The sequence below is a fragment of the Typopeltis vanoorti genome, chromosome 18, assembly GCF_054136105.1.
Source record: "Typopeltis vanoorti isolate ZY-2024b chromosome 18, IOZ_Tvanoo_1.0, whole genome shotgun sequence".
Classification (NCBI taxonomy): Eukaryota; Metazoa; Arthropoda; class Arachnida; order Uropygi; family Thelyphonidae; genus Typopeltis; species Typopeltis vanoorti.
This window is the reverse complement of record NC_143566.1, coordinates 21,687,175-21,700,608: the sequence shown is the minus strand read 5'-3', so window position 1 is coordinate 21,700,608 and position 13,434 is coordinate 21,687,175. Positions and strand designations below refer to the sequence as shown.

The 13,434-nt window shown below is 36.3% G+C and overlaps 1 protein-coding gene across 1 annotated transcript in view; it reads left to right on the top strand.

The window, feature by feature from the left end:
* The first annotated feature begins 8,836 nt into the window (after window positions 1-8,836).
* The window catches only part of LOC150096531 (T-cell activation inhibitor, mitochondrial-like), a 106,403-nt gene continuing 101,805 nt past the window's right edge, over window positions 8,837-13,434 (top strand). Inside the window, exon 1 of the mRNA XM_090408552.1 lies at window positions 8,837-9,161. Within this exon, the coding sequence (XP_090264678.1) occupies window positions 9,094-9,161 (68 nt within the window). The 5' untranslated portion in view covers window positions 8,837-9,093. The remainder of the gene's footprint in view (window positions 9,162-13,434) is intronic.

Below are 13,434 nucleotides of genomic sequence, written 5' to 3'. Positions count from 1 at the left end.
GTACAGTGGATACGTGTTTGGATAAAATATCAAAATTATGGTAAAAAAATTTTTAAAATAATTAAACCTGAAAAAATATTGTTTACTATCGATAAAATTATACAGTTTGGTATAATTCAAAATTACTTAAAAATAAAATCCATTATCATAAACCCAATAATGTTCTAAAATAAAAACTATAACAAATGTTATGTCTTTAATTGTAATGTCCAAATATTTAAAGAGACGGAGTAAACACGATAAGCACTACGAACACTCTGCTACTGGCGCAAACTGCAATGTGAAAGCAAACTGCAATCTGCTACTGGCGCAAATCAACGTGAAAGAAGCCTAATGTATATAATCTACCATAGTTGTCAATTAAGGATAAGAAATTGTTTGTTCTCTGTGGATTTCACTTTCGATTTTCTTCCTTCCTTCTATGAATCAGCTGCATGCGGCCGGGCTTAATATTCTAATTATGTTGGAAACAACAGTGGAACTGCCTGACGAACAGTGCCGCATTACTCCAATAGCTCGCATCTCACTATGACGTGCATATGCTTGCTCGCGTAGCAATATGACGCTGTGGTAAACACAGTGTAGCTAGCGTCCTTCCCCCTCCGAAGTGCTACAAGATGGATTTTTATTATTTTTTATACAAAATAAAAGAATTGTATAGGTTTGTTGATGATAAAATTAAATATTACAAGCAAATATTAATAAATTAATAAATATATTTATATATCGAGAAAAATTGGGGGTGCTGCAGTTCCGCAGTGTCTATGCACGATCCGCTCCTGCTTCCAACATAATTAGAATATTAAGCCCGGCCGCATTCAGCTGATTCATAAAAGTCCTCATAAAAGGAAGGAAGAAAATCGAAAGTGAAATCCACAGAGAATAAAGAATTTCTTATCCTTAATTGACAACTATGGTAGATTATATACATAAGGTTTCTTTGACGTTGATTTTTTTTTTTTATCATTCTTCAGTTTTATCATTCTTTTATCAGGCTTCACCTCACCTTAGTGCTTTATCATTCTTCCTGAATTTGTATGATGTAGTTCTTGATGTTCTCATAAGCAGATTGCTATACGAATTTCGCGAAATGTACTTCAAGTAATAATTTATGAAGTGCATAGTTTGAAATTCATAAAACGCCTATTAGCTTAGTTTTTTCCCTCCGATACGCAACTTACTTTTGCATTCGGACTGGATGGATCTGATTGGAAATTTATTCAAAAATTAGCCCATCTATTCTAGTTGTTCATTTGGAACATTTTAGAGAAAAATTAGTCGAAACATTAATACTTCTAGAGCCGATGGCCAACTCATTTTGCAATGCGATCTTTTTTTTTTTTTTTCTCTTTAAAACGAGCTACGAGTTTTAAAGAAGGAATTAACACAGAAAATGAAACAGTTTATTAAAAATTAAGTATAATTTAAATAATTTAAAATGTATATTTAAAAGAAGTGTGTGTGTGTTCATATCATCTGCCAAGCTTCAAATGTGTTGTGTGTGTGTGTAGGGGAGGAAATACTGTGATAATAGCAGTCTTAATCTTCCATGTTTCGGCTGGTATTTACCATTTAAGGCGTTGAAGTACCTTTCCAAATTTTTCCTTTTTGGGGGCGGGAGCCACGCTTTCACTATGCTTCCGTATAGCCATGAAAACATGGCAAATCATGTAACAGCATTTTTCTTTTATTATTACGAAAAAGGAAGTTATTTCCTACCCTTGACAGAAATCATAAGTTTCACTTCTTTTCCTAGTACTACTCATTTTAAATCAAGAGATATTAAAGAGTTTTAAGTAAATACATAGTATAAGCCTGTAGCCCATGTACTTCACCTATTTACTCTTTGGGGAATTATAGGATTTATATTATTATTTATGGTTTTCTCTTAAGCGAAAACCTTACCCTTGGTATGTGAACTGAAGATAATATTTTTCTTTTTCCTTGGGGAAAGGGAGTATTCTAAAAATTTTGAGATGTCGTTTATTTAATAAATTTTTCACAGAATTTAGTTTAGAACTTCCTGAAAAACAGATTGCAGTTATTCCAGTGCATAAACAGCAGTGTATCCACTAAAACTAATCTTTCTGGACGGAGGAATATCTTGATTGAAATCACCCGAATCCTGCAGTTTTCTACTTAAATAAAAGAATTTCATAAATCAAGAGAATAAATGGTTATTGTATCGATTGTAATGTGAAAAACTGTCCTATTTCTTATAATAAACATTTCTTTTGAATGTTCCGTTATCAGTGCCATATTCAAAACGGTGTATTATCCCCTCCCATGGTGTAGCAAAGCTAGCGGTACAACAATTTATAAGAAAATATAAGTTGTACTGCTAAATATAAGTTGATTGCAAAAATGTAAACTAAAATATGTAAAATAAACAGATTAAAGAGCCTTGTTAGTGATACCGCAAATTAATTATTTCAGGAAACAATCTTTAAATAAAAATTAAAAACGGATAGATATCAAATGGTACGTTCTACTTCTCGTTATGTATTCCCCCCAATTTGAAAAAAAAAAAAGGGGGGGGGAGAATAAAAGGAAGTATGTTAGGGCATAATTATTATTATTATGTTCAAATCCTGAATTTGAACATAATAATAATAACATTTCAGTTAGCACTAAAATGTTATTATTATTATGTTCAAATTCAGCATGTTATTTAACAAAACATACATTTTAACATTTTATTGAAGTTTAACAGACTTTAGAAATATTAATGGTTTGGGGATAGCCTAGCAATTATAGTTTGGCCGCGCATTTAATTCATTAGTACGCCTCCACTTAGCGGAAATTGGGTAAACATTTTATTTGATCTGTCACTGTGATAAATAAATTTACCAAACGGAGGACAAAATAACGTATTCCAACATAACAAACGATGTATTTCATGTGTCTTAAATATGAATCTTCCTTCCCCATTCAAGTGCCATCTCCTATCTAGTAGGTTGACTATCATGATTTGACTCATGGTTAACTACCGGCGTTACGACATGAGGTGAAGACACCATCTCTTCCGCATATTGTCGTAAGTATTCATGGATGTGACCCGTATGTGTTCACGGGACCGGTTTGCATGTTCCGGGGATGAAAAACCCGAGTTTCCGAGTGGAAAAAAAAAAAAAAAAAACCTACCCCCGTATGAGACTGGCTAACCCACCTTTAGAAGATAGAAACCAGATAAAAGTTCCTCAAGTAATGGACGGGAATCAGACTGAGGTCTTTCTAATTTTAGGGAATCGTTCATACCGACTGAGCTACTGAGGCTCTGGAGAGTGCATTAGTAATTCTAAATAATATGGAATCCTGCAATAGCATTTAATCAACTAATATTGTGGACATGGATAACGGTTTCCAGAATTTCAATGTTGCGGGGTAAAAAACCTATATATATTTTGTAACTGAAGATATTACAAGCCATGTATTATATTAATGGGATTGAATTACAAAAACCTGTGAAGGATTTCAGCGTGATAGTAAACAAGTTGAAGTTCAGAGATGTATTGCAAAAGAGGGCAGTAGTAGCATATAAGATCACTTGAATGTTGAAGAATATATTGACGTGGTCAAGAAAATTATTTCCCCTCTATAACAGGCGGCATCACACAGAAGTGGCAGAGTTTTCTTCCTGTAAATTCAAAGTCTATCAGTTGCAAAAACTGGGTTGATATGAAAAAAAAAAAAAAATGCGTGTGTATGTGTGAGTTGTTATTGAAGGACTTTGATAGGATGAAGGTAGAAGAAAATTTTCAATACATGGTAGGAAGGGGAGAGTGGTAAACAAATGCCATGGTTTACAGAGGGAGTTGTAAAGCCATTCTCACTGAGTTTAAGAACTGTGATAGTTTGTGAGTTAGAATGCACTTCTTGCAATGAATCCAAGAATTCCATGGAAAATTTCATGTAACAAATCTGTGCAATCCATGAACATTTTTTACATTAGTTCCACTCACGAACGATTGAAAACCTATAGCGCATTTTGTATATCGTGGGTGAGCTTAGAGTTAGAAAAATCTGAAACCTTCCCTCAATGATTATGAAATGCATATATTGCCCTACCTTAAAGACATTCACAAACATCCGTGTTTACAGTGGACGTGAATGTTGAATGGCTGATAGTTGCTATGGGTTCGACATTCAGAGCTACGAGCCAACAACATTCGAAATTGACTCCAAGAAAGAGAACTATAGGTATTTATTTAGTCTAGATAGAATGATTTATAGAAAATAACGACACTAACTAAATCTTGGCGATCTAAAACGCTAGTGCAACCGATTCAGATTATGTCCTTAATCTATGCTGAGGTTATACTTTACTTTTCATTAGTGAACCTGTTAGCACCCATGGATATTATCCACCAAAAGACATATAACTTCAAGCTGAAGAAGTTTATCGAGAATGCTATCCAACAAGGCAGGAATCAAGGAGTGAGGTGCACACCTCCTCAGAGGAACAGCATGGTATCGATGGTTCGAGGCACCACCAGATTGTAGACGAGTCTCATTGCTTGGTACAATACTGGAGATTTTAAGCGACTCTAACCAGTTTCCTTTTTACAACTGCTTGGTGTCGTCTGGTATTACAGGAATACAAACGTGATGATTTTTGTGAAATATTCAGATTTGTAACATCATTCTGGAATACTTCATTTTATATTTTATTGACTTCGTATGAAACCACAGCGGATTCTCCCTATGTGACAATTACAACCCCACCACCACCACCTGAAGGTCTAAAAGAATTACATTATCAGCAGACAGCCGCGTAATTTTATCTGGGCTGTTTATTCTTAGGGTAATGACCTCATAAGGTTCACGACGATTCTAGAAACGCGAAATTTTTAACAGACGTCAAGCATAAGAATATTATTACCAAACACAGAAGCGGACGAGGCAAAATTAAGTGAATGTTTGTTGACCAATTATTCTCGTAAAATTTCTAGAGAAGATAATTCCTATACAGTATGGAATGGGACTAGGGAAAAGAAACCGAAAAATAGCAGGAGGCGCGCGCTTAGCGCCTCCTGCTGGATTTTCTGTGTCAAAAATTTACTTAAGGCAACACACACACACACACACACACACACACGCTGCTTGGAAAGAAGTCGTTGGACACCTTAGTGTGAAGTACAAACCGCAATGGCACCCACTTTAATAAGATGTAGGACCTCATTTCGCTCCGATGACTGCAGCAGTCCTACGGGCCATGCTTTCCACAAGCGTAAGATAGCAATCAATGGGAATTTTGAGCCATTCTTCCTGTAAGCATGTAATGAGATCCAGGGTTGTTGTGGGATGGACGTCCCTTGCACACACCCGACGCTCCAGTTCATCTCACAGATGTTCAGTAAGGATTGAGATCACGGCTCAGTCAAGTGTGATGAGGTTTACGTAGACAAACTATACAGTTACAGCAGCAGCCTTATGACATAGTGCATTGTCTAGGTGAAAGAGATAATAGTCATTTCCTTAGAAACGCCACAAAGTAGAAAGCATTGCATTGTCCAGAATGTTCAGATACCTCTTGAGATTCATTGTTTGTGGCCCCCACAAACAGAGTTCCGAGGCCAAACCACATACCATCAAATCCTCCGAATTTCATACTTGGGGTTACGCACTCTGGCAAGAGACGTTCACCTGCGATTTGTCCACCTGCCTGGTAGAACATATAGCGTGATTCATCGCCTCCATAACACAACTTTCCAAGTTTCCATGTTGCATTGTACACACTCTTGCACCACTGAAGATGACGCTGCACGTTGGTTCGGGCAATATAGGACTTGTGGTCCTACCCCCATGGAAACTCATGTTATGAACCTCGGTTCTGAATGATTTTGTGCACATTCGTGTTCCTGTCGATTCCTGGAACTCTGCATTCAACGTGTCGGTCTACGAATGGTGGTTTTTACATATCATCCTTTATCGCACCTACGGTCACCGGTGGGTGTGGTGGGTCGTCCACTGCGCATAGCACTAGCAGTTGATTCCCTGCACTTCCATGTCAGTATTGTATCACTGATTGTTGACCTGGAAATGACCCAATTTTCAACAATTTTCCGAACAGATAGGCCTGCCTGCAACATGCCCTCCTATCACAACGCCTCTTTCATACTCCCTCAGTTCCCTTCTCACAGACTCAGTTGCACTGATTACAAACCCGTGACTCGTTACATGGCATGATTGCCATGTAGCAGGTCATGCATATTATTATTATTATTATTATTATTATTATTATTCCTGACACCTCCAAGGAGTCCGAAGACTCATCGCGGGAGGACACCTACAACTGTCTCAACCACTACACCGAACCTCTACTGCGAATCATCTCCATCAACCGCCCACCTCCACCATAACTGGTATTCTATGTCTGTAAATGTAAATTGCGTATGTTCTGAATGGCCGATTTGTCTGTATGCGGGATGAAAAACCCGAGTTTCCGGAAGGAAAAAACCCTGCTACCTCTGTATGAGATTGGCTAACTCACCTTCGATTGAAAATCGTTCAGATAAAGATTCCTCCCGTCGCGACGAGAATCGAACTTACGCCTATCCCAATCGAAGGGCGCAATGACATCGTTCTTCCAATTGCGAGCTACGGAAGCCCATAAGGGTGTTCGTTGAAATTCTTTCCAAGCAGTGTACATTCTTACAATCCCCATAATTGAGTATTTGAACAATTTTGAAACATGTCCTAGAAGCGGAAATCATGAAAAAAAAAAATTAAAAAATTACACCCTAGAATGTATTTTGCATTGTAGAATTAGAAACAGTCAGATCCCTATAGCAGGATATTGAAATCTGAAGGAAGAAGACAGCTACAGCGACGTTGTATTTGTATATCTCCTTACAGTATCCGAAAAATGGGCATCATCAGGACTAAAGCAAAAGAGAAACGATGTTATGATCTAGGAGCTGTACACAAGTTGCTAAGAAGGGAAAGAAAGGAAAGACAGAAACATAATAAGAAACTACGATTATAAAAATGCAACCACTTTCCCATATAAAAAAGAAAGTTACAGACTCCTTGAAAGCCATCGTCAGGACTGCTTTCAGGACTTGGTGTTGTCAATGACTTTACTGACATTGCGAAAACCACTGCACCAAGGTCTCACAAAACCGAGATTGTACAAAAAAAAATGCCATTCTTGTAACATCTAGGACAGGCAAGTCTGTCGAATCGAATTGAATTTTTTTATTTTTTAAATTACGACCGAAACCATTAAGGCTACAGGCCTATATATTATGTTGAAAGTTTTTTTCCACTTGGTTAGACTATAATAAATTTAGTTTAATCCTTTATCCAAGTGTAAGCAAACAAAGTTTGTGCCTGAAGTATCTTCAGGACTGAGGCAACTCGTGGTAAAGGTGGACCAAGATCTCATCACTCCTTGCGTTTGTATCTCCCATAATACAAAGCACATCTCCTTGCAGACATGTATAATGCAATGTTTCAAGGGAAAGGCCACTACCCAGACTAGTTTCGAACTTTATTGAGGTCTCATCAGTTGGAGCCAGACTCAGAGACAGTGATACCAAGGTGGAAGCAATGGAAAACTCATGTTTACCTATACGAGTTGCCAAAAGGTGTCTCACCTTATTATTAAATTACTCTGGATTTAGAGAAAGATGTTGGACGTTTTTTTCCACTTGGTTAGACTATAATAAATTTAGTTTAATCCTTTATCCAAGTGTAAGCAAACAAAGTTTGTGCCTGAAGTATCTTCAGGACTTCTCCATTGCTTTCATCTTGGTATCACCACCTCTGGGTCTGGCTCCCACTGACGAGACCTCAATAAAGGTCGAAACCGGTTACCGGTCAAGGTTATTATGGATGTAAAGTGCATATTAAAATTGTAATACCACTGATATTGCATTGAAATATATAATGGATATATTTACGCATCCTCATACGAAGCGTATGAGGATGCGTATTTGATCCATAATGGCCAGTAAGGTGGTTAATGCAACGCATTATATATGTCCGAAAGGAGATGTTCTTTGCATTATGGGAGATACTAAGACAAGGAGTGATGAGAGCTTGGTCCACCTTTACCACGAGTTGCCTCAGTCCTGAGGATACTTCAGGCACAAACTTTGTTTGCTTACACTTGGATAAAGGATTAAACTAAATTTATTATAGCCTATATATTATATCTGTTAACTGCGGTTCTCCGGCTGGTTTGCCTATTTTGCAGAGTGAAAAAACTGACTTTACGGAAGGTAAAACCCTGTCATTGTTTTATAAGATCAGCTAACTCACCTTCAGTCGAAAAGCATTATAAGTCTTTCTCCTGTCCTAGACGGTATGCGAACCAACTGAAAGATAAATGCTACCTCGTCCTCGGAATTACGCTATGGAGGCCCAGCCGATTGGGAGAAATTAGACAAAGCAATGCATACATAAAAGACATTGAGAAAAGAAGGGCACATGAACTACGATTTAGGGGAGGATTCAAATTAAGACATTTTTCTGCTCATAAAAAGTATTACTGAGTGCATATACGTTATTTATTCCTATGATATAGAAATAAACGAATTTTACGAAATTCGTTTATTTCTATATCGAATTAAACGAAAATAAACGTTTCGAAATTTTAGCCCCCCCCCCTCAAATATTTATTTATTTCGCTCGACTTAGATGCTTGCACTTAGTTTATCAACCAAGCCTAAGGCTGAAGGGAAAAGCGGAGACTCATATGCAGCTCTCAGGTGAAGAGCCGAATTGTAAGCTTGTTGCTCGATAAAATTGTGTTCAAGCTTTCAACCAAAGCACTATACAGAACCACGCAAGCTGACCTGTGCTATTACTGTTCAAGTAATCCTAACAACACGTTATAAGTTAAATCATAATGACACCAACAATGATAGTACTTATGAGGACTATTCATACAAATGAAAAGATTGAGTTAACTTAGGTGAAGAGTGCTACAATGAAGCAAAATGGATATTTCTTCTTTCTCGGTGTATTATCTTGTTGATTTGCATGAAGATAGTTTAACTTATATGAGGTTTTGAGAGCGAGAGTAAATCAGTCGAACGTGGTCCCGTTTACTTACTGTAATGATTATGTTGGAAGAGGTTTTTAATGCTTATCAGTAGAACGTTCCGAAATATTAGATTTGAACCGAAGATGACAGCAATATTTATTAAAAGGTAGTTATATCCTTGATAAAACGATTTCTGTACCATAGTTGTTCGCGTGTGTGGAATATTCGGTTTTAATTCTTCTTTAATGGCTAAGCAAATATAGAATGTTACTGGAAGAAACTAGTGACGATAGTTTATATGTATAATCAATATTTTTAGTTCGGTAATATTCCAGAGGTAAGGAATTGCTTGTTCTGAAATTTTCGAAAATTCTAGGGGTCGTGCTGTTTCACAGTAATCTTTTTTATTTATTTATTTTTTTTATTTTTATAAATGTAAGGGACCAGATTTACCTATACGAGTTGCCAAAAGGTGTCTCACCTTATTATTAAATTACTCTGGATTTAGAGAAATATGTTTGACTTTTTTTTTCCCACATGGTTAGGCTATAATAAATTTAGTTTAATCCGTTATCCAAGTGTAAGCAAACAAAGTTTGTTCGCCTGAAGCATCTTCAGGACTTCTTCATTGCTTCCACCTTGGTATCACCACCTCTGGGTCTGGCTCCCACGGACGAGACCTTAATAAAGGTCGAAACCGGTCTGGGTAGTGACCTCTCCCAGACCGGTTATATAGCATGTGTTTTGACCACTCATTATGATGAAAAAACATTCTTCAACATTTCATTACATTCCATATAATGGTTGTAGAATGATTTTAATGTTGGCTAGTATGGCACTGACATTTTTTCTGAGGATAAGATGGGTCGGAGAAGCAGAAGACGACTACAGTCTGAAATACGTCTATAAAATTCTGATTTTAATGGAAAACAGAAGATTCCATTCTCCACTATCCTGATCTTTAGTTTATATAATCTGACTATTTTTCTGATTTAAATCTGATTTAAAACATAATATGATGTTTTAAGACAGTTTATACCATCAGACCCATGTACAAGAACACCTCGCTTTGTAAGGTTTTTAATATAAAAACACTTAGTATATGAGCATAAAGATTACAGTAAACAGGCTTATCTGACCTATGGTGGCAAACTCGATGAAAGTAGATCAAAAAATATTTGTGTAGTCTTTCATCTTATTGCACTAGAAATAGGAATTGGTAAGGAAAGCTTATATTGTTGAGGTTATTATGGCATTAAAACTGGATGAAATATAATGTTTTAAATTAATTTTTGCAAGAGTACTAGTATTTATGATAATCTTATCAGTGAAAGAACAGTAACTTATATCATTGGTGTACTGATAGATAATTCAGGAACTTTATTCTAGGTAACAACTAAATTCTGAACTGCTATTATACTCTAAAATGAAGTTCTAGGTTAGTACAACAATAAATTGGTTCAGCTAGTATGTTACTTGAAGTGTATCATGTACTGTGTAGGTGATATCCTTCAAAGGCATGCCAAACAATAGTAATAGCTACTTCTGGCTTCCAGTGAGTGTGATGGTATATCATGGATAAGTCATTTGTTGTGTGATGCATCTTTTGGACATTTTTTTCCATACTAGAAAAGGTTTTTCTAGTTGCAATACTTGCCAGAACCCCATTTGTGAAAATGGGTCACACCAGAAAAGGGAGGGACTGGCTTGACTAGATATAGGCTATATATTGAGCATTAACAGTCTATGAATGGCCTATTTATTGTGTTGTGTTGTGGACTGAGAGTGGTGGGATTGATGGCCTATTTATTGTGTTGTGGACTGAGAGTGGTGGGATTGATGGTAATAGTTGCTAATGGTATGATAGGCTGTTGTATGGGAAAGAATAAAGTATTTGTTGATGAGTATTATTTTTAAGCTTACACTATTTTTGATCTTTTCCATTAATATTTTCCACTGGAAAGAAAATCAAGATCGGATGAATATATATCATTGTTTCCATGCTGTAGGATGGATTCCAGATGTGTGTGAAAGATTATAAAAACAACATAGAATGAATTTTAGTTGTAGAACCCATATTTTGAACATAATTGAGCACTACCATCAAGATTAGAAGCCTTATTTGGTATCCAGACTCTTCAAGATTTTTTTTAATATTTATTTATTTTTACGTAGTCTAAAAACCTTGCTCTAGAGACCAAACATGGAACTTTTTCAAGCCACTTTAGGCCTTCAATAAGTGGAGCAGTGGTCTCACACCAGCAATGAAATTCATCTCCCACCTAAAGACAATTACAGGCATCCATGCCCATGGTGGGATTCGAAACCCATGACCTGTTGGTTGGAGATCAGGTATGCTAACCACTCAGCCAGCCAGGCTGGCAGATTTGATAGGAAATGATTTGCCTTGGTTATCTATGCAGGCATTAGCAAAGAGAATGATGTTAGAAGCTCTGTTATGTTTGTGGGTCATGTTAATATCATATACCCACTGGATATGATGAGAGTGGTGGAAGCATGAAAGAGCAGTTGTGCCAAGTAGCAGGAGGCAGGCTTGTTTATACATTTACTTATTTCAAAATAATGACAATTTTCAGTTTTTATTTCTCTCCCTCACCCTTTCCAGCAATTACAAGCTCCTGTACAGTACCAGAGCATGAAACTGATGTTTTTGTCTCAGGAAGCTTGTGGTATGCTGAATTTTTGTTTGTTACTTTGGTATGCTTGTTAGAAAACCATGCCTGAAGAGGAGATGAAGGCCATATAATTCTAAAAAGAATTAAACAAGGTTAAAAATGCGAGGAATTGGAAATCCAGTTGAGGTTATGATCTGAGTTCCACAGTATGCTTAGAAGGAGAACTGGTTAAGAGAAGGTTGAGAACATTAGGATGATAGTAAGTATTATCTGTTGTACTGGTGGTCTGCAAAGACATATTAGATTATCACTAATTACAAGCACTTCAGCATCTTATACATAGTTAGTGGAAAAAGGAAAGTCAGTTTGAAGATGTAAACTTCAATATTTAAAATGAGGTAATTTTCTGCAGTCCAACTGTAAATAGTTTGATAGAAAATTGTACTTTGGGAACAGAAATTTTGCTGGAATAATTAACATAATTATGAGAATTGTAAAAAAAGAAGAAAAAAACAATAAGTATGACAGAATGATTAAAAGAAATTTTTGAGCCAGAGAAGAGAATTCCAGCTTCTAGGTTTGGCATTCTTCAGCATGGGATGTTATATCTCACAAATGTGTATATATATATATATATATCGCCATTATGATGAAAGAAACTACTCCACAAGCAGAGTGTAGTTTAGATACTTGCATTAGTTATGGCTGTCATTGGTCTGGATGTCTCTAAGTCAGTATTTCTCAACCTGTGGTCTGCGGACCAGAGGTGGTCCACGACGATGGGGCAGGCGGTCCGCAGGCAGACTTAAATTAATTAAATAAATATATATTTTTTAATTATCCAAACAAAACAAATTAAAATTGAATAAGTAAAAATTATTGAAATCAAATAGAGACTTAAAAAAAACAACAAATAGCATCAGAATGTTCTAAGGCAGAAGCAATAAATCCATACTGTTGTTCACTCATCCCTCTTTTATTCTGCTGCTAAATTTGTAGTGGCAGAATGACGAATAATAAAAGAGGGGTGAAGTGAACGACAGTATAGTTTTATTGCTTCCTCCTTCCCTTGCTGTTTTGTCAGATTTGAAGTGAGCATGTGTTATCCAAATTTCAACCAAGGCTCAGTATATCATTAGAAGTGCTAAGTGATACTTGGACAAAGTGTGTCATGAGTTAACCCCTATATTTATATATTTTTCGAAAACGTTTTTTAATAATGGAAAAGTGGCTTAGAACTAAGTGATACTTGGACAAAGTGTGTCATGAGTTAACCCCTATATTTCTATATTTTTCGAAAACGTTTTTTAATAATGGAAAAGTGGCTTAGAACTAGGACTTTGAAAAGAAGGGCAAATGAAACAGGTGATACAAACCCTAATTTTGATAGACGTGTTGTAACGGCAAGTAAATCTGATACTATTAAAGTAGAAGAAACAAGCAGTTCAAAGAAAAAATACAGTAGGAAATATAACAGTTCATATTTGGAATTCAGGTTTACTTGTTGTGGAGATGAAAGTGAACAGACACCTCAATGTGTTTTGTGTTATGAAGTGTTGTCGAATGAGTGTATGAAATTCGACACTGCAAAAATTCGACATTTAGAAACTAAACATTGTGATGTGAAAAATAAACCAATTTAATTTTTTCAGCGACGCTTAGGGACATTAAATCATGGGAAAGATATAGTTTCGGCCATGGGTTCCATTAAAAGCAAGGTACTGGAAGCATCCTATCTCTTAAGTTTCCACATACCGAAAACAGGGAAATCTCATTCTATCAGGGAAAATTTGCTATTTCCAG